The 20,931-nt window shown below is 37.2% G+C and overlaps 1 protein-coding gene across 4 annotated transcripts in view; it reads left to right on the forward strand.

Moving 5' to 3' along the window:
• WDR17 (WD repeat domain 17) overlaps positions 1-20,931 on the forward strand; it is a 62,392-nt gene that overhangs the window by 1,953 nt on the left and 39,508 nt on the right. For 3 of the 4 annotated variants that reach the window (XR_006339302.1, XM_043893821.1, XM_043893822.1), the window contains exons 2-6: positions 6,836-6,957; positions 13,538-13,666; positions 14,951-15,134; positions 16,448-16,678; positions 19,924-20,175. Coding sequence is in view for 3 of the 4 variants with exons in the window: in XM_043893821.1 (XP_043749756.1) it covers positions 6,892-6,957; positions 13,538-13,666; positions 14,951-15,134; positions 16,448-16,678; positions 19,924-20,175 (862 nt within the window). In the remaining variant the exon portion in view is untranslated. The remainder of the gene's footprint in view (positions 1-6,835; positions 6,958-13,537; positions 13,667-14,950; positions 15,135-16,447; positions 16,679-19,923; positions 20,176-20,931) is intronic. The other variant, XM_043893823.1, reaches the window with a different exon arrangement.

The following is a 20,931-nucleotide window of genomic DNA, read 5'->3' on the forward strand; positions in this document are numbered from 1 at the left end:
GACTTGAAAAATTTCTAAGATTCTTGTGGTAAAACATGGGCTGTTGCATGAGGAGACAAGATTCAGGCTGGTGTTACTTGATCTCAGTGACTAGAGAGATAGAACTTGAAATAGGCTAGACTTTGTGAACAACAAAAAAAGGCAACCTGAAGTTGGAGCCACAGGTGGCACATGCATCTAGATGTCACATTATCAGCTACTTGAGTGAGGTAATCTTTTTAGAAAATAATGATAAAAGTCTTGCTTTCTATTACTTTACATGTACTAACAACATTGATTTTAGTAGCCTGATAATCTCCTAAAGCACTGGAATTCTATATTCTAATTCAAGAAATACATATGTCACAGAAACAGGAATACAAATCTTACACAATAAGATCATAGGAGATAATTCATCAGTGTTATTTGCTATTAGAGGGATAAATGATAATTGTCATGTTCAGAAAGGCTCTTATCAGAAGATGCAAGAAATATTTTTCCGTGCTTTTATGAGGATGCTACAACATTCAGAATTTGGTTTCTAAATTTGAATGCCCAGACACGGATAACTTACAAAAGAGGTCTTAAATAATTTTCCTTATGCCCAGGTTCTTGTTTTCTTCCAAACTGTTTAAGTTAGGAGCATGGGCCAGTATCCCATACAGACTCATTTGTAATTACATTTAATAAGTTCAGTTTCATATCTCATACACACACAAAAAAACTTGCTTTGAAATTGGAAAGTAGAAAATAGCTCTCATTATTGAGCACTCATATTTGATGTACTGTTGGAAAAACTTCGTTTTCCAGTATCACATCTCCATGTGGAGTCCTGAAAAATTGAATAGTTGGTTAAGAAGAAGTTGTTGTTTATTTGCTAAGTTGTGCCTGACTCTTTGCAAACCCATGGACTGTAGCCGGCCAGGCTCCTCTGTCCGTGGGATTTTCCAGGCAAGAATACTGGAGTAGTTTGTTATTTCCTTCTCTAAGGGATCTTCCCAGCCCAGGGATCGAACCTGCATCTCTTGTGTCTCCTATGTTGGCGGGTGGATTCTTTACCACTGAGCCACCTGGAAAATCCCTTAATAAGGAATAAGCAGTACTTAATTTTGACCCCATTAAGATAAAACATTTTGCATAAGTCTTAATGAAAGGAGTCATACACATTTTATTTTTAAGGTAAACATGGTAGCAGGTTTGGAGGAGTCATTTCCCTATGTAAGCTAGAAGCTTTCTTAGAGACCAGTCAAATTAGCACCATTATTTTGTAGACGAGGTCACTCAGCACATAAAAATTAAGTTGCTCAAAACTGGGAGAATTTTGAGGGAGAGCTGGTCTACCATCTCAGGCTGTAACACTCAGCATTGTACTGCTCCCCAGAGAGGTGTAAAAACATACCACCAACTTCATTTTCTCTTTTATTTCAAGTATTTCAAAAGTTTGACTAAGATTTAGATCATTTTTGTACCCTTAAATGATTATTGTACATAATGAACAAATTATATGTGTTTGGTCTCCTCATATAGAAAGTTTGCTTAAAATATTAGTTAAAAAGTGTTTTCCCCTAATCTGTAGAATTTTTTGATCTAATCATTAATATGATTTAAGTTTTTCTGTAAAGTCTTCTGTGACTGGGGAGGGGTCCAGTTGTCTTATAAATTCCTTATCCTAATGTACCCCAGTGGGATTTGAGTATACATAGCCATCACATCTACAATTGAATGATAGAAATAAGAAGCTTCTGGAGGTTATATCTGAAGCCTGGATTATGTTTATCATTGGGTGAGATTTTGAAGCTGGACGCATTTATTTTCTAGACTCTCTGCCCTTTTGGTATCAGAGGCCATCTAGAATGGTGATACTGGGCAGGTAGTTTAGACCAGCAGCGGCAGCATCTCTTGGGAACTTGTCAGAAATGCACATCTCCAGGCTGTGGCCCTACTAAGTCAGATATCAGAGACAGCCCCCAGAATCAGTGTTCACAGGAGTCTTAAGTGATTCTCATTCAAAGTAGCACTTGAGAAGTATCTTGGAAGGTACATTGTGCCCTTGGACCTGACCTCCTCTGGGGCTGGTGGTGTTCACAGTGACTCCACTGTTAAGACTTTCCTTGAACTACTAAGTAATTGAATTCATTCCTGAAAATACAGTTGTGCGTATGTTTCATAAACATCTATTTTTCAATAGTAGCTTTCGGAACATAATATCTCACTTTCATCATTAATGACAGTGGTTTATCTTTGTGGGGATTTTATGTCGGCTAAGAGTCTAGTTTTTGACAGGTGGCCTATTGACTGGATTAGCAGTCTCTCTCATGTAAGTATCAGCCCTGCCTGAGCTGATACAACTCTTCACTTCTTAAATGTTAGGATTTATTTCTGGCCTCCTATCAATGTAAGGCTGCACATATTAAAAATGCAATTTTGGATTTAGTGACTATGTATGAGCGATTTCTTTTCATCTTAAAGCTTGAAAGCTTTTAATCCATTTGATTTCCTTTGATGGTTTTTCTCAATACATGCCAAAAATAAATTTTAATACCTTTGACCAGAAGGTAAAAATGTCAGTGTAACTGACTGTTTCTGCCAAATGAGTACCCTGATTCTCACAGACAGATAAGCATAAAGGCCCACCCTACTTTAAAATCTCATATACAAAATCCAGGTTACAAAGCAGATTAACTAGAAGGGGGACAGGAATCCTCAGGTTTACAGAATTATTCCTGCCATAGCTTCTCGGATCTTCCTTCGTGAGAAATTAGTGTGTTTATAAAAATACTTATTTTTGCAATACCGTATTTCCCGGTGGTGCAGTGGTAAAGAATCTGCCTTCCAATGCAGAAGATGTAGGAGATACGGGTTCAATCCCTGGGTTGGGAAAATCCCCTGGAGAAGGAAGTGTCAGCCTGCATTCTTACTCTTGGCTGAAGAATTCCATGGACAGAGGAGCCTGGCAGGCTACAGTCAGTGGGGTTGCAAAGAGTCAAACATGACTTAGTACACAGACACATTATAAAAATAATCCTGTATCTTTTTGTGATGAGTATTTACATGTTTACTTTCATAATGTCTCTTTCAGTGAAATATTTACCTCTTCTTGGTTTATGGGTGAAAGTACGTTATTTCACTCCTCTATTTCTCTTTGGCTGAGCTTCTGAAAATGGTTAATTGAAGTATATAAGTGACCCTTGTTCAAGAAAAGTGGATTAGGCCTCTGATCAAATTAAAACTCATTTCTTCATTGCAGCTCAAGAAATTCTGTAATCCTTGAAGCAACCTGGAAAGTCTAATTTCATTCATAATCATTTACTTTGGTGGTTAAATGTAGGAAAATATAAAAATAAATATCTAGATGAATGATAGATTAAGTGTATAGATGGATGATGAAGTAACTGCATTCACATTGCCACATCTCTGAATCAGTGTCTTGGTCTTCTTGGTATTACATGTAATCCTGTGTTTGGCTGATCAAGTGGGAATTCATAGTGGTATAGTGGTCATTCTGAGTCCAAACTACAACAACCATAATGGCCTTGTTCTTTTCTATTTGCCATCTAATCCCGGATTTTAACGTAGGTTAATACTGTACTTGTGACCTATTTTATCATCTAAGCTTTTAAGAACATCAGGATTTGACATATGTTGGCAATGCTTAGATATAATGTGGTTGCCCTGCCAAGCACATGAAAGGTAAGTTTAGGAATGATTGAAATTGAAGAGATTAATCTTGGCCAGTAGAAGATAGCAGAGGCAACTTATCTGCTAAATATCTTTACTGTTGTTGAGCTGAGCAAGTAGTTCTCAAGCTGTTCTGTGGTATATAGCTTATCTGGGAACGATGCTAAAAAAGCAGGTTTCCAGACTCCATCCTAAGATTCTGATCTACTAGCTTTAGAGTGTGATCTAGGAACCTGCATTTTTAGCAGGTTTCTCAGTTAATTGTGATGCAAGCGACCTGAGAATCACACTTCGAGTTGCACCAATTTAGAGATCTTTAAAATTATATTTATCCTTGATAATCTGTGGGTGTACCTATCAGTGAGAATAGTGGTCATTTAGAATTATGTATACTAGACAGAAGAAGATCTCAAGTTGGTGGGCTGATGGCTGCTTGAAAAAAAATAAACCTTCCAGTTTTTTTGTTTTTTTTTTTTAACAATTTCCAAATGTTTTCTAATGAGCACAGATTGACTCTGTGTTCATTAGAATTTTTTGCATAACTCTGAGCATACAGTGTATTTAGATTTTAAAAACTAATTTTAACATGTTTTTAGGGTTTTTATATTAATACAGGCAATAAATTTCTATTAAAAAACTTAACAAAATTCTGAAGAGGACAAAGAGGATTTCAAGAAAACTACCTTGAATTTCTGCATCGTGGTATATCTGTGACCCTGACTTTTGAATTCACATTTTTGTATATTTTGATTGACTATTCAGACTCTTTCTCAAGCCTGCCAGGAACGCTCTTGTCTCAAGAGTCTCTGATTTTGCTGCTTTCCCAGCAGAGACTTTCATATTCTGTCTTCTCTTCTCCTTTAGATCTTGCTCAGCATTACTGCAGTGGGGCCTCCTTGCGCCAACTTTTGAAAGTTTATGGTGTCAGCTCATCTCCAGAACCTGTCTTGCTCTTTCCCTGCGTTCTTTTTCTCCAAGCCACACACTACCTTGTAATAGTCACCGTTTACGTATTTGTTTTGCTCATTCTGATTTCCTCCTTAAGAATATCAACTACGGAAGGGCAGGAGTCACACCTATTGTACAGGGTCCTCTATCTTCTGTGCCTGCCTGGCACCTACTTGGTGCTCAATACATATTTGTGGAATGAGTGGATGGGTTGAAAAATGATTATTAGAATTTTAGGAAATGTAAATAAGTCCAAGGACTAATACATTTCCTACTATTAAGTTCAGTTCAGTCGCTCAGTCATGTCCGACTCTTTGCAACCCCATGAACCACAGCACGCCAGGCCTCCCTGTCCATCACCGACTCCCGGAGTCCACCCAAACCCATGTCCATTGAGTTGGTGATGCCATCCAACCATCTCATCCTCTGTTGTCCCTTTCTCCTCCTGCCCTCAATCTTTCCCAGCATCAGGGTCTTTTCAAACGAGTCAGGTCTTCGCATCAGGTGGCCAAAGTATTGGAGTTTCAGCTTCAGTATCAGTCCTTCCAATGAATATTCAGGACTGATTTCCTTTAGGATTGACTGGTTGGATCTCCTTGCAGTCCAAGGAACTTTCAAGAGTCTTCTCAAGCACCACAGTTCAAAAGTATCAATTCTTTGGCGCTCAGCTTTCTTTATGGTGCACCTCTCACATCCATACATGACTACTGGAAAAACCATAGCCTTGACTAGACAGACCTTTTCTGACAAAGTAATGTGTCTGCTTTTCAATATGCTGTCTAGGTTGGTCATAACTTTCCTTCTAAGGAGTAAGCATCTTTTAATTTCTTGGCTGCAGTCACCATTTGCAGTGATTTTGGAGCCCCGAAAAATAAAGTCAGCCACTGTTTGCTCATCTATTTGACATGAAATGACGGGACCGGATGCCATGATCTTAGTTTTCTGAATGTTGAGCTTTAAGCCAACTTTTTCACTCTCCTCTTTTACTTTCATCAAGAGGCTCTTTAGTTCTTCTTCACTTTCTGCCATAAGGGTGGTGTCATCTGCATATCTGAGGTTATTGATATTTCTCCCAGCAATCTTGATTCCAGCTTGTGCTTCCTCCAGCCCAGCATTTCTTATGATGCATTTAAGTTAAATAAGCAGGGTGACAGTATACAGCCTTGACATACTCCTTTTCCTATTTGGAACCAGTTTGTTGTCCCATGTCCAGTTCTAACTGTTGCTTCCTGACCTGCATACAGGTTTCTCAAGAGGCAGGTCTGGTGGTCTGGTATTCCCATCTCTTTCAGAATTTTTCACAGTTTATTGTGATCCACACAGTCAAAGTCTTTGGCATAGTCAATAAAGCAGAAATAGATGAATTGTCCGAGGAGACACATGGGCTGACAAAGCAAGAGATTTTATTTGGGAAAGGCGCCCGGGTGGAGAGCAGGAGGGTAAGGGAACCCAGGAGGACTGCTCTGCCTCGTGGCTTGCAGTCTTGGGTTTTATGGTGATGGGATTAGTTTCAGGTTGCCCTTAGCCAATCATTCTGGCTCAGAGTCCTTCCTGGTGGCGCACGCCTTGTTCAGCCAAGATGGATGTCAGAGAGAAGGATTCTGGGAGATGATCGGACAGGTGGTGTCTCCTTTTGACCTTTCCCGAACTCTTCTGGTTGGTGGAGGCTTATTAGTTCCCTGTTCCTTACCAGGACCTTCTGTCCTAAAACAACTCATGCAAATAGTTACTATGGTGCCTGGCCAGGGCTGGCGGTTTCAATCGGTGTGCTTCCCCTAACAATTGTACCCTTATAACCTGGGGGCTTTGTTCTAGTTTTATATCCAGCTCCTGATGTTTAGAATGGAACACATTTTCTGTTTCTTGTTGTTTTGTGTTTTCTTTTGAATTCCTTACTTTTTAACTTGATTACTTTTAGAAATAATTTACCTATTTCTTGCAAAAGTTAAATCCAAGATGCTTTTTAGACTGAAAACTGAAAGCCTAATAAAATATTTGACATAGCATTCGCTAGTACTATACAACATAATTATTATGTGATCTATTTCTTATTTGACTATAGGCTTGCGTGTTCTGGTTAACATTATTTTTACAGATACTGTTATTTCTAAATCATTAAAGCTGTTGCAGCTGAAATGTGTTTGTACTTCTAGCTTCTCATGCTGAGCAACATTTCACGAGACAGAGTTTGGTAAACCTGTTTGGTTGAAACGCATTGTTATTACTTTAGGTGCCGACTGTTCTGATGCTGGTTTCCAATTGCCTTGATTAAAGTAGAAACATTCTATGGCTTGGATGACTTACATTTCACATTGGTTTGAGCAAGATGATTGGTATGAAGGACTACAAAGAGTAAGATACATTTATGTTGTATTTATAATTTTGTTGTTTTTTTTTTTGCTTCTCAGGCAGCTGTATTTCTATGTCATTTATATTGTGGACATTTTTGCACTGCAGTATTCTGAGGATAAATAAGATACTTATTTGATAGATTGAACAGCAGAGGTAAAAAGATAACATATAAGGATAGTCATCATTATAAATTGAAGAAAGGTTTTTTTTTCTATCCTGTTTTCAGATGAATTCGTAATATTTTCAGATTGTCTTTAGGCTTTAAAGATAAAATAGAATTCTTTCTAATGAGATTAATGGATGAAAATAGAAATAATTTCAAGAAAGTCTGTTTACTTAAGAAAAAACATTTCATGATAGAAATGTGCTAATACCATGTATTATAATAATATTGTAAAAGAAAATGAAAAAAAATGTTAAGAAGAGTGCATGTTCCATTTGATAAATTTTTAGGCAATTAATTATGTTTCAAAGGGATTTGCATTGTTACTATGGCAACTTTTGCATTGCATAGCTATTCTGATCTATTATTGCAATGGCAGAAAACTGCCATTTTATTAGATACCTTATCAACATGGATTTAGTTTAGAATAACATAGGATTTCTCTTTGATTATGTTCACCTTTTAAATGAAAGATCCCTTGATTGTTTAAATGAAAGCAATTTGTGGATTTTACTTTTCATTCATGAGTGGAACAAAAGAGACAGAATATCTTCATGTAGTTTTAGCAGCTTTTCCCCACTGTGGTTTGTGGGCAGTGTTAGCGCTCAGTCGTGTCCGACTCTTTTGCGACCCCGTGGACTGTAGCCCACCAGGCTCCTCTGTGCATGGAATTCTCCAGGCAAGAACACTGGAGTGGGTTGCCATTTCCTTCTCCAGTGGTTTGAGGGCATATATTGCTAAAGTTACACAGTACTGAATTGTTCTTTCTCCTTACTTCTTCAGGGTGCTTTCCTAATCACATCAATCAAAGATATTTTCTCAGTATTTTACGTCTTTTAATTTATCTTTTTAGTTGTAAATCCTCAGCAGTTTAAGCCTCTTGGGTTTTTTGGTTGCAGATTTCTTTTTCAGCTGTGAAACAAGCTGGTACACATCTCGGGAGGCAGTAAATATCTAACTCTGGAGAATAATCCTCGTGTTGTGGATTCTAAAGCATTCTTCATAAGGGAGGCTGAGAGTCAGTGGGTAGCTTACTATCCCGAATTCCAGCCTTACCCATAAATGATAGAAATGTTTCAGCGTGTGAGTTTAATAGCAGTATTTGAAGTTGCACAGGACACACGCACATACCCACCCACCAAGACACGCACACACACAGACGTACACACAGTACAACTCTAGCATCCTTTTTTTGTGTTGTGTATTTTAAATGTAATAACAGTGCATTTCGGATGTTCAGACAGAAGGCTCTTTTTCAAGTGTAGACTGTATATTCCTCTGTGGAAAAGAAAGGGGATGATAGTCTAATTGTGGGGGTGGGGGGGAGTGGCTGATTTTTAAAAAATGTTTTTTTTTTTTTTACTAAAATTATGTGTTCTTTTATAGTGATTTTTAAGGCAGCTCATGGAGATTTTGTGAAGATTCAAAATCTTTCTCTCCACCATAACTCCAGTCTGCCCTTTAATACACTGTTGGCCTTTATTAGTGAATTTCTTGTTCTGAGACATCTTAAAAGAATAACCTGTTCTCATACATAGATGTAATTCAACCCTCAAATTGCCATATCCTTTTCATGAGTTTGAGCTTTTCTTGGGTCAAGTTTTAATCTGTTCTTATACGGACTTAGATGACAATGAAACATCTTACTCATTATAATGAAAATTGAAACATAATTATTTAATTTCTTCTAAAATTCCACCATATAGTTTTTCAGATGATATGTATGTGCATATATACCCTATATAATGAGCATTCAGCATGCCGTATTTTTCCATAGTTGTTTTTTTAATATTTACTGGAAAAGATAAGTTGGTTTTTAAGTAAAAAAATTATAATTTAGAAATGAGTGTTTGAGAAATCACATACAAATATGAGTTTTATCTTAACATCAGTAAATTGACCTTTATGCTTTGATATAAAATATCAAAGATATTTATATATTTGACATAAAATATAGCTTTTGATAGGAAATATATATGATATAAATGTATATTCAATGTCAAACATATATTTGGTATAAATATATTTGATATGAAATATAGACATATATGATGTAATATATATGTCAAAATATATTTGATGTGAATATATATTCAATGTCAAATGCATGTATTTGGTATAAATATATTTGATATAAGATAGCAAATATATTTGACTTGCTATATAAATTTGATACAGTTAATATTTATAGCATATGTATATATTTCTACAAACACGGCACATGTATATGCACTGGGTTTTAACTTAGTTTTATAACTATTTTTGGCAGTGTTGTAACTCTGAAAGTGAAAGTGAAGTCGCTCAGTTGTGTCCAACTCTTTGCGACCCCACCGACTGACTATAGCCTACCAGGCTCCTCTGTCCATGGGATTTTCCTCTAGCTGAATTTAAATTTCATGGTTATGTTATAGTGTAATCTTGCCTGTGCAGAGATGAGCTTTATTGTTATACAAATCTATTTCAGGTATATTCTTATAACTTGTGTTTTTGCATTTTATACACTTAACCCTTCACTGTAATTACAATGTATGTGTCGTGTGTTTCATCCAAGACTGAAACAAAAAATAGAACTTAGGTTGAAAAAATAAAAAATAGTATTTCTGCAGGTCTGCAGTTGCCAGACTGCTGACATTGTCAGTTGCTTGTGAAGTGACAGCGCTCAGGCTTTCCTCCTGACTCCTTTGGAAACCCGCATTATCCTCGAACTGCACCTTAGTACTTCATCTTTACCATGCGTGTTTTGTTTCTGGGCCACAAAGACGGTGTCTTCTGAAACAGTAGATGTTTAAGATGGACATGGAAATACTTAGGTGGTTCACATAAAAATGAAACATACTCTTAAGTACAGATAAAAAGAGTACATAATATTTATCAGACATATAAAATTACCTGTCACATACATTTGAAGTATATTGGATTACCTATATGTGTGATGTGTTTTGTAGGATTTATATTTAAAATATAAATGTGTGTTTTGAAATGGGCCTTCAGTTGAATGTATTCTATTTTCAGTGATCCACAATAATTAACTGTCTAACCTTTCATGCTGACCATGATATCAAAAGCTTCTGGACACTTTGTCTCTTCAGCAGTTGTAGATATCACTTAATGAAAGTGATAAATATATATATATTATGATACTTTTGAAAAATAACAAAGAAGTTTCAAATACTAGCAGTTTAAATACATAATTTAGATTTGTAGATGTGATAGTATTCATATCTTTAATAATGCATGATTTTTAGTATCTCATTCAAAAACCCTAATTTTTTAAAGAAGCTGCCATTTTGCTTTTTCCTGTTTATTATTTTAATGGCTGGTTTGGGAAAGTTCTTCAACTCTGAATTCTAAAGGATTTAAGTTGTTGGACTATAATAAGACCTGTAAAAGCTGCCCAGGAACATACCACAGCAGACCCAATTGTATGAAAATAGTGAAATGTTTATATTACCTGAATTTAGGAACTAAAAAGAAGTAAATCAAGATACATGATAAAGCAAAAATACACTAGCATGGATTTAGAAGTTTATTTTTTTTAAATAAAGAGTTAGCGGAAGGACTTAATAGTTTCTAGTTTGGCACATGAGGAGCTCAGAAGTCCTCACTGTGGCCTAAAACAAAAGAAAACAATGAGAACTGAAAAATCCACAACTCATTGTTAGATTCCTAAGAGATTTGAAGTCACCAGGCCAACTGCTGCTCCCAAATTGGAGAGACAGGCTTATGGGGAGAAGCGCAGTGGGCCAGAGCAGAAACCCACCCGCAGAAACCTCCGTGGGAACCAGGGTCAGGATGGAGAACCTCAGCGGTAATTGGTGACTTCCTGGAGGCTCGTGTATCAAGTCGCAGAGTGAAAAACTCCCTGGGGACCCAGTAATAAGGAGGCCTCCAGCCTTTTCTGAGTTTTGTCTCCAGGACTTTCACTGGGTTTTCACAGTAAATATCAGAGAAAGAATCCTGCATGCTTCTGGCAAGGGGAGAGGAAAAGGAATTGTTTTGAAATATGTCAGAGCATCCTTCTTCTTAACAAGGCTGCTCTGTTTTACCAGAGCCTGATCTGCAGAGATTATGTCTGCACCCAACCTGTCTGGGAGAAGGGAAAGAACCAGCCCCTGCTAACCATCCTGTCCCACCTAGGGGAAGAAAATCTCCAAGAGTACTGGTGAAATTCCCACTCCACGGGCATGGACTTGTTGGAAGACAGAGAACTAGTTATAATCATGGGACTGCACAGTCATCTTAACATCACAACACTGAAAACCTGTTTCTGGCCACAGTTCTTTTAGGCAGTGACATCATGTCTTCCTGTCAACAAAAAATTACACACACACTAAAAGGCAAAAAAAGAAAAAGCACAGTTGAAAGAGATTAACTAAGGATTGGCACCAAAGTCAGATACGGGAGGGATGTTCATCTGTGTCCAGCTATTATAGTTGGAGACCTTAATACTGCTCTGTCAGAACAGATCTAATAGACACAAAATTAGTAGAGACATAGTTGAACTCAACAACACCTTCAAGCAACTGGATGTAATTTGATGTCTATCAGCTATTTCATCTATCACCAGCAAATTACACATTCTTGTCAAACTTACATGGGAGATTGACAGAATAGACCATGTTCTGGACCAAAATCACACCTTAACAAATTTAAAAGTATAGAAATAATAGTGTCTGCTCTGAGACAATGGAACTAAACTAGATATCAGTAACAGAGAGCTGGAAAGTCCCCAAGTACTTAGAGATTAGACAACACTATTCTAAATAACATAAGGATCAAAGAAGAATTCTCAGGAGAAATTAAAAATCATTTTGAACTAAGTGAAACTGAAAGTACAACTTAAGGAAATTTATGGGAGGCAGGAAAAGGAGGGCTTGGAGGGAAATTTATTGCATTGAATGCATTTATTAGAAAAAAAAGGAAGCTCCAAAATCAATCATCTCAGCTTCTGCCTTAGAAGACTAGAAAAGGAAGAACAAATTGAATCCAAAGTAAGCAGAATATAAGAAATAATTAGAGCAGAAAATAAAAGGGTAAGAGACTTGAAAAGACATCTCACTGAAGATGATAGATGACATGCAAGCTTATGGAAAGATGTCCAGCATTACAGATTATTAAGGGAATTGCAGATTAAAGCAACAGTAAAAGGCTGCTACATGCCTCTTAGACTGGCCCATCTAAACCATCTCACCACTAACTTTGGTGAGAAGTTGAAGAGAAGGTGAAGTAGCAGAAACTCTCATTTTTGTCTGTTGGGAATGCAGAATGGTGCAGACAGTCTTAATGTTTCTTTTCCAAATATAAACTCAAAATTTGTTTACGCACAAACCTTACATCCCAAGAATAAACTATAAAAGCCTATTTAATTCACATGTAGTTGAAATAATGTATATTTTCAGTGAAAAGTAATATTGCTGTAACATTGTGAAAGGGGAAAAAGTGTGTATTTTTTTTTTTTATTTATCAAGAATGCTCAGTGTCATTAGGGGAGGAAGAAACCAGGTATTTGTAGCAGCCTCTTATACTTGTAAGCTCTCAAAAGCACAATTTTTTTATCATGCTAATGTTCACTGCAGATCATTTACTTTTTTGGGAAATGTATCACTAGTTCCACTCAGATAAGGGAATTTAATAGGGTGAAGAAAGAAAAAATCGGAGTGGAAAAAAGAGATCTTTTCAGGAAGTGGAACTATGAAATAGAAGAGATATAAAGAAGAAAGTAGTTTTTTAAATAAATGAGAGTTAACATAACTGACTCTGGGATTTACTCTAAAATCCTCTGCCCTGCCATTTGAATGACGTATATTCTGTAATTTCCACTTTCCTTCTGTCCCCTCTTCACAGTGAAGACTACTGGTAACCCAGCTTGTGTTCCTGCCTTATGTACCTCAGATAGTGTTTGTAAGGATGCTAAAGGCAATGTGAAACGCAAGTTCTGAGACAGAGAATACTCCCAGTACTGTGTTGGCTCACAGTGTTTTACATTTGAACTTGCTGCCTTGAATGAATTGTATGAATGAATGTATTTAAAAATTGGTACATTTACATGAAATTCTGGGCATTTCTGTCTCTTTGGGAAGGGTCAGTGGTACTAGACCCTTTGGATAGGAATGTGCACTTTACGTTTCACTCTGACCCCTATCACTGCTGGTGGGATTCCCAGCCCGAGATCAAATGTCATTAGTCATTTATTTTATAATCTCACTTCCCTAATAGAAATGACCTGCCTTGATGTCTGTTGCTATTTGGAGATTTCAGCTCCCATTCTTTGAAAGCATACACTGAAATTAATAGTGCTAGTGGAAAATTTTTTCAGGGCATAGAGATAAGGATTTAGGAACATAGATAGAAAACAATGAAGAGGCGATTTATTGAATAATGGAGATGACCAGCCTTCCTCTGAATTTGCTTTTCAAGGTGAACATGTCCCAGGTAAGGCAGGTGGGACTGCTGGCCGCTGGGTGTCAGCCGTGGAACAGAGATGTGTGCGCTGCCAGTGGGGACAGGTTTGCATACTGTGCTACCCTGGCCATCTATGTTTATCAGGTAAAAGAATGCTGACTCTTTTCAATTTTCCATTTTCTCAGGTAAGATTAATATTTAATTAAGTTTGAAAAGCTGGTGAAATGCTATTCAAGTCTGCAGTTTCGTTAATAAAAATATTTAATTAACTCTTGATTTGCAATTCCTGAGTTCAGTTTTCTGCATTGTGCTCAAGAGCCCATGAGGGTTATTTTAAAGTCAGAGACGACCACTGACATGCAGAATGACTTCTTCATGCACTTGTATTTATAGACTCTTCCACCGAGTGGCTTTTATAGCAGTTTTTTCTATTAGATGCTTTGCATCTGTATTATCTACCATTGGTAACCTAAATCACTTACTACTTTAAAACTTATAAACCTGTTCATCCCTACATGTACAGAAAATGCATTTATATCTTTAAACAGGCTTATGGTGTTGGGTGTAGGCGACTATGTTAGCAGTTAAGATTTTACTGCAAGTGTATGGTTAAAGAAAGACTGGTGGCATTAATAGATAATATAATAATGATTTGAAAAAGTATCATATAACACTGTGAGAGGTTCGTTATGTGTTCAAGGGAAAAACCAGGTTCAACAAAATGACAAATACAGTATATAACAGTATGTCATAAACATGTTAAAAATGATAGATGAATTGATCTACTAATTAATGGCACAATTACAAAGGAAATAGGGAAATTAGGCTATTCATTTTGTCCACTTGCATATAAAAACAACATAATGCCCTTTCCAAGAAGCAGTAACATAAAACAGGTCCAAATGATACCATTGCTCTGCAAACCTCGCATATCTTAATAATGCAATAATGAGCTGTTGGTTTACTTAATGTACATTTTTTTATTCAAATACAAGTTAAAAACTGCAGAAAAATTTTTTCAAGACCGAGGTATTTTTCCCTCATAAATAGATAGGGCTACAGAAAATATAATAAATCTCTGAATTATGCATACTTAAATGTACATTTATTTTTACTTGTTTTAAAATTGATATGTTTAATGTCAGTCCTCTCTTTTTATTTTTTTTTTCAGGAATGGTCCTCTTTTTTTTAATTTATTTTTATTAGTTGGAGGCTAATTACTTTACAATATTGTAGTGGTTGGGATTTTGTTCCATTGAATACATTTGAATTCACTTGAAACTAGACCAAAGCTTGAATTGTACTCATATCTTGTTATTAGGTACACTCATTTTCGTGTGTGCAGCTTTTAAAAAATAATGTGATTATTAATGGAAAGTGTATTACCTAAAAAGAAGCACTGATATGTTTTATTTATATTTTTTTTAGTTGGATCACCATTATAATGAATTCAAACTCCACGCAATTATGTCTGAACATAAGAAAACAATCACAGCTCTCTCTTGGTGTCCACATAATCCTGATCTGTTTGCAAGTGGCAGTGCTGATAATTTAGTGATCATTTGGAATGTTGCAGAACAAAAAGTCATTGCTAAACTTGACAATACGAAAGGTATATCTCTTAACTGGGATTTACTTCACTGAATGAAATATTTTTATTTCAATAAGCAAAATATTACACTTCCATAAGCTCAGGTTTTAAAGTAGTGTTTTCCAAGCTTTCTAATGAAAGTCTATGTAAGAAACACATTTCATGTCATGATTCATGGTTGTGTGTGTGCATGCTTACAAACCAAAACACAGTTTCATGAAATAATCAGACAGTACACTGATCAATTAAAAAACATAATCAACACCAGATAATTTGTTTAAATATAACATTAAAATTCAAAAATAAATATCAAAACAATATTTAGAGACAGTTTTCTCAGTGAGACAATTATAAGAGATTAATAATTAACCTTTGTATGTTGTCTTTTAGTTTTAAAAGGGGTTATATATACATCAGTGTATTTTCTTGCCCTAACATTCATGTGAAACAGGTGGTCAGCTAGTTTTAGTCAGATCCATTTTATAGATAAAGAAACGGGCTTAGGTGACGTGACTCATTTAATTTAAGGCAAAACTAAAATTTAAGTCTAAACTCCTGATAAGACTGTAGTTGTAGCATTAACTTTGGTTTGGTATTAAATGCGTATAGTAGCATTTAACTTTTCATACATTTAATCCTTACGCCTGCTATGCAAGAGACCTGGATTTGACCCCTGGGTTGGGAAGATCCCCGGGAGGAGGAAATGGCAACCCACTCCAGTATTCTTGTTTGGAAAATCCCACAGAGGAGCCTGGTGGTCTACAGTCAGTGGGGTCGCAAAGAGTCGGACGCAACTGAGAGAATAACACTTAACGCCAATTTATATTTAATATCCTTTAAAGCAGAAATTGTATCCCATACTAACTTGTACACCTGGATCACCTAAACTATGTCTTATGCACAAAAAAAACTCATTGTACGTTTTCATTGCTTACAGTAAGAATTCATTGCTTTAATATTGGGTTGGCCAAAAAGTTTGTTCCAGTTAGAAAAATCCAAATGAACTTTTGGGGCAATCCAATATATAGTTTCCTGAAAGAAAGAAAGAAAGAACTCTTAAGTTTCTTTGCGTATGTGAAGCATATGAGCATATGAGCAGTTTTAAACCAGAAACTAGGTATACTTTTTCATCATAGATGTACTCTCTGCATGTTCCTTGTAGTCTTTAGGGTTACTTTATAAATTAAATTCCCAAGTAAGAGGTAATTTTTTTTTAAATAATGAACATAACCTTGTATTTTAGTTGTCTTGGAAGCGTAGGATGCAGATAATATTGAATGGCATGATCTTATGCCACATCTCTCTATTGTGTATCTGTATTGAATTTATTCCAGGGACGCCTGCCTCTCTTAGCTGGTGCTGGAATGCTGGTGATGCTGTGGCGTTTGCTTCCCACAGAGGCCCGCTGTTCATCTGGACCATCTCAGGACCAGACAGTGGGGTAACTGTGCACAAAGATGCTCACAGCTTCCTGTCTGATATCTGCATATTCAGATGGCATACACAGAAAAAGGGGAAAGTTGCCTTTGGTCATATTGATGGAAGTCTGTCAATTTTTCAACCAGGTAAGAATTTTCTTTTAGTCAGATGTCTTCAATTTTATTTTTCTTATTAATATATGTAATTTCATGTTTACATGGCATACAAAGTTAACAGTATTTTAATTTTTAAATAATAGTTGTGCTTGGGCTTCCCAGGCGGCTCAGTGGTTAAGGATCCATCTGCAAATGCAGGAGATGGAGATTTGGTCCCTGGGTCGGGAAGATCCCCTAGAGAAAGAAGTGGCAACCTGCTCCAATATTCTTGCCTGGGGAATCATACGGACAGAGTTGCCTGACGGGCTGCGGTCCATGGGGTTGCAAAAAGGTGGACACGACTGAGCACACACACACAGCACAATAGTTTGCAAATATTATCCAGTACTATGCTGATTCCAAGTAACTATTAGAAGTAAATTTTATTTGTAAGACACTTTAGTACATTTCACCATCTCTTAGGGACACAATTCAACCCGTAACAACCCAATACAGATTCCTTGACTTCATTATTCTGTAAGATGTTTAGCAATTAACGTGCACAGAACATTAGTATAGCCCTGTGGTGTGTTTTCCTTACATATGCGAGAGCTAATGGGTCATGAAGGAAGCCCTACTTTTCAGTTCAGACACTGCATTCTGAATTGTGAGCTTGAAACTCTGAGACCATTAGCACCAACAGCATCAGGTCTTGTCCTGAGGGGTGGTCACCCTTCCCTTCTGAGTGACTGTCATCACAGATGGTTGTTTCTGTCCTCTGGGTTCTCAGAGCAGACTGTGATCTCAACCTCTCTGCTGTCCTGCTTTTATCTCTCTTGGAAGAAATAAATAATCATGGAGGACTGCCCACAATAGTGCAGTTCATCCATCATTTGGAAGCAGTGATTTTTAAACCCCGCTTAGTATGTTTGTGAATTTCTTTGTGTGTGTTGGGCAGGGGTGGGGTGGGACATCTTGGCAGGTGGTCCAGCTGAGGCTTCAAGCCTTCTGATCCCTTTCAGTCTGAAAAGCACCACTTTATTCTGTATTGGACTTCATGTAAAAATTCTCATATTACCATATGACCCAGCAATCCCACTTCTGGGCAAACACACCGAGGAAACCAGATCTGAAAGAGACACGTGCACCCCAATATTCATCACAGCAATGTTTATAATAGCCAGGACATGGAAGCAACCTAGATGCCCATCAGCAGACGAATGGATAAGGAAGCTGTGGTACATATACACCATGGAATATTACTCAGCCATTAAAAAGAATTCATTTGAATCAGTTCTAATGAGATGGATGAAACTGGAGCCCATTATACTGAATGAAGTAAGCCAGAAAGATAAAGACCAATACAGTATACTAACGCATATATATGGAATTTAGAAAGATGGTAACGATAACCCTAATATGCAAAACAGAAAAAGAGACACAGATGTACAGAACAGACTTTTGGACTCTGTGGGAGAAGGCGAGGGTGGGATGTTTCGAGAGAACAGCATCGAAACATGTATGTTATCAAGGGTGAAACAGATCACCAGCCCAGGTTGGATGCATGAGACAAGTGCTTGGGGCTGGTGCACTGGGAAGACCCAGAGGGATCAGGATGGGGAACACATGTAAATCCATGGCTGATTCATGTCAATGTATGGCAAAAACCACTACAATATTGTAAAGTAATTAGCCTCCAACTAATAAAAATAAATGGAAAAAAAATTCTCATATTAATAGGGGATTCTAGGGCCAAAAGAGGGAGAAGGCAATGGTACCCCACTCCAGTACTCTTGGCTGGAAAATCCCATGGATGGTGGAGCCTGGTGGGCTGCAGTCCATGGGGTTGCTAAGAGTCGGACACTTCTGAGTGTCTTCACTTTCACTTTCCACTTTCCTGCATCGGAGAAGGAAATGGCAACCCATTCTAGTGTTCTTGCCTGGAGAATCCCAGGGACGGGGGAGCCTGGTGGGCTGCTGTCTGTGGGGTCGCACAGAGTCGGACACGATTGAAGTGACTTAGCAGCAGCAGCAGGACCAAAAGAGGTGGAAAACTACTGCTTTAGCTATTTCAGGTTGTATCCTTAGACAAAACCAGATCATTAGAAAATCTGTTTTCAAACTTCATAGTAGAAATGTTTTAATTAAATTGACTTTGGTATTATTCCAGGGATATGCACTAATCAAATTTTCATTGTTTCCTTTTGGAAATGTTGATGGCATAGTACCTACGTAATATTGCTTTTATAATCTGATATGTTGGAGGACAGTATGTAATGATGACGTTGCAGGAAGAGCTATGGTATCTTTCAATTATCGTATTTTTTGAGTAAGCACTTCTTTTAAAGTTTATGATACTTAGGAATAATTGGTACTTCTGTTAAGGTTGTAATCTCTAAACTTAGCTGTTTCACTGCCTTTCTGTTGCAAACGAGAGGAACATTTAATTGCAGTTCCCATGTGGTATGTCAGCAAAAGCCTTTTTTTCGTTATCACCAGTGTGTATATAATTTGGAAGAAATAAGAGGATTGTTTGCTCGTCCTTTTCTTCACTTAATTTCATTTGTTTCATCTCCCTGTTTTTCTGGCTGCCTGTTTGTTCTGGTAGCCAGGAGTGAATTACGATGTGACAAATGATAGTATGAATGAGGACAGATGACTGTAAATACTGGGATGCTGTTTATCATACACCCACTTCAAGGCAATTAACTCATTTACTCTTAAAAAAAAAGACCTCTGGTATCGTCGTGTTCTCTACCATAGAATAAAAAAGTGAGCACACAGATATTCAGTATCTTGGGACTAGGATTTGGACCCAGGCAGCCCTCCAGAGCCTGTGCTTTCAATCAGAACACAATATTCTTCCTGTTGGTGAGCACCTCCCTACCCTTTTGCTATTGTAACTTAATGAAATTGTAATTGTTGACAAGATCATGTGGGTTATTTTTCCACTTTTTTTTCCTAACAGCTTCTCAGTAGCAAATAGAAAGATATCCAGGATACTGGGGATTGCCTAAGCAAAGCCGTTCTGTCCAGCTGCATCCTTGGTTGTTTGGTTGCTAAGTCGTGTCTGACTCTTTGCAACCCCATGGACTGCGGCTTCCCTGTCATCCTTCGGACAAACTCTTAATTCCCCTGCATCCACGTGTCAGTTATGACTTCCACATAGAAATGCCAGACCTGTATTCCCAGGACTCTCGGGATCAGTGGTCTGCAAAGAGGAAGTTCAAATGATCTCAGCTGTTAGTCTTATTTTGGAAATTTTGTTGAAAATCATGTTCCTTCCATTTGAATAGGTAATAAAAGCCAGAAGCATGTGCTGAGACCTGAATCTCTTGAAGGGACAGACGAAGAGGATCCCGTGTCGGCCCTGGAGTGGGACCCGCTCTCTACTGACTATCTGCTCGTGGCTAATTTGCATCATGGACTTCGCCTGGTGGATTCCGAGTCACTTTGTTGCATCACGACCTTCAGTTTGCCCAGTGCCGCGGCGTCCGTGCAGTGTCTGGCCTGGGTTCCCAGTGCTCCTGGGATGTTCGTAACAGGAGGTAACTTTGCCTCGTTCCCCAGAGCTTCACATATGTGCATGTTCTTTAATTGAGTCAGGGAAATTGTACTCTTTTATTGACTGATTTTGTGTAAGACATTAATATCTCAACTATTATCATTTTTTACAGTAAATACCAAGTTTACTTTTATTTCTATTGTGTATCATTAACATAATGACAAATAAAAATGAAAAGAAGGCTCAGTTTTCCAGGTTTCTGGTAAAAATCATAATATGTCAGGTGTGTACACATGTGTGTGCATGTCTGGGTTTGTGTATATACAAAAGGGAACAGCAGTTCAGTCTCAGCCATGGCTGGATGACAATCAAAGTACTGGCTAGAAAAACAAGTTATATGAATGAGAGGTCGCTTAGCTTCACTGATAGTTTTGAGTCATGTTTTCCTAATTATAAGACAGTCAGCAAAGCTAAGAAGTGATGGAGGATGAGAAGATGAGGAATTTAAAATAGTCATTAGGAGTTAACTATGTGAGTGACTTACCACTCACATAGGTTCAGAGAAACCGAGTACTTTCAGTATTTCAGCAAATACTGCCCACATTTGCTAAGTCTAAAATAAAAGACAAAAGAGTCTTTATCCTTTCAACAGCTTTAAAAGAAGTCTTTATTTTTTAAGTACTTTAACTACACACGGAAGTAGACAGATTCTTTTATATATGTTAATTGACTTATATAATATATATTATATATTATATAATATATATATATATTGTGCACACGATATAATTAATGATAG

This window comes from Cervus elaphus, chromosome 32 (genome assembly GCF_910594005.1).
Source record: "Cervus elaphus chromosome 32, mCerEla1.1, whole genome shotgun sequence".
Taxonomy (NCBI): domain Eukaryota; kingdom Metazoa; phylum Chordata; class Mammalia; order Artiodactyla; family Cervidae; genus Cervus; species Cervus elaphus.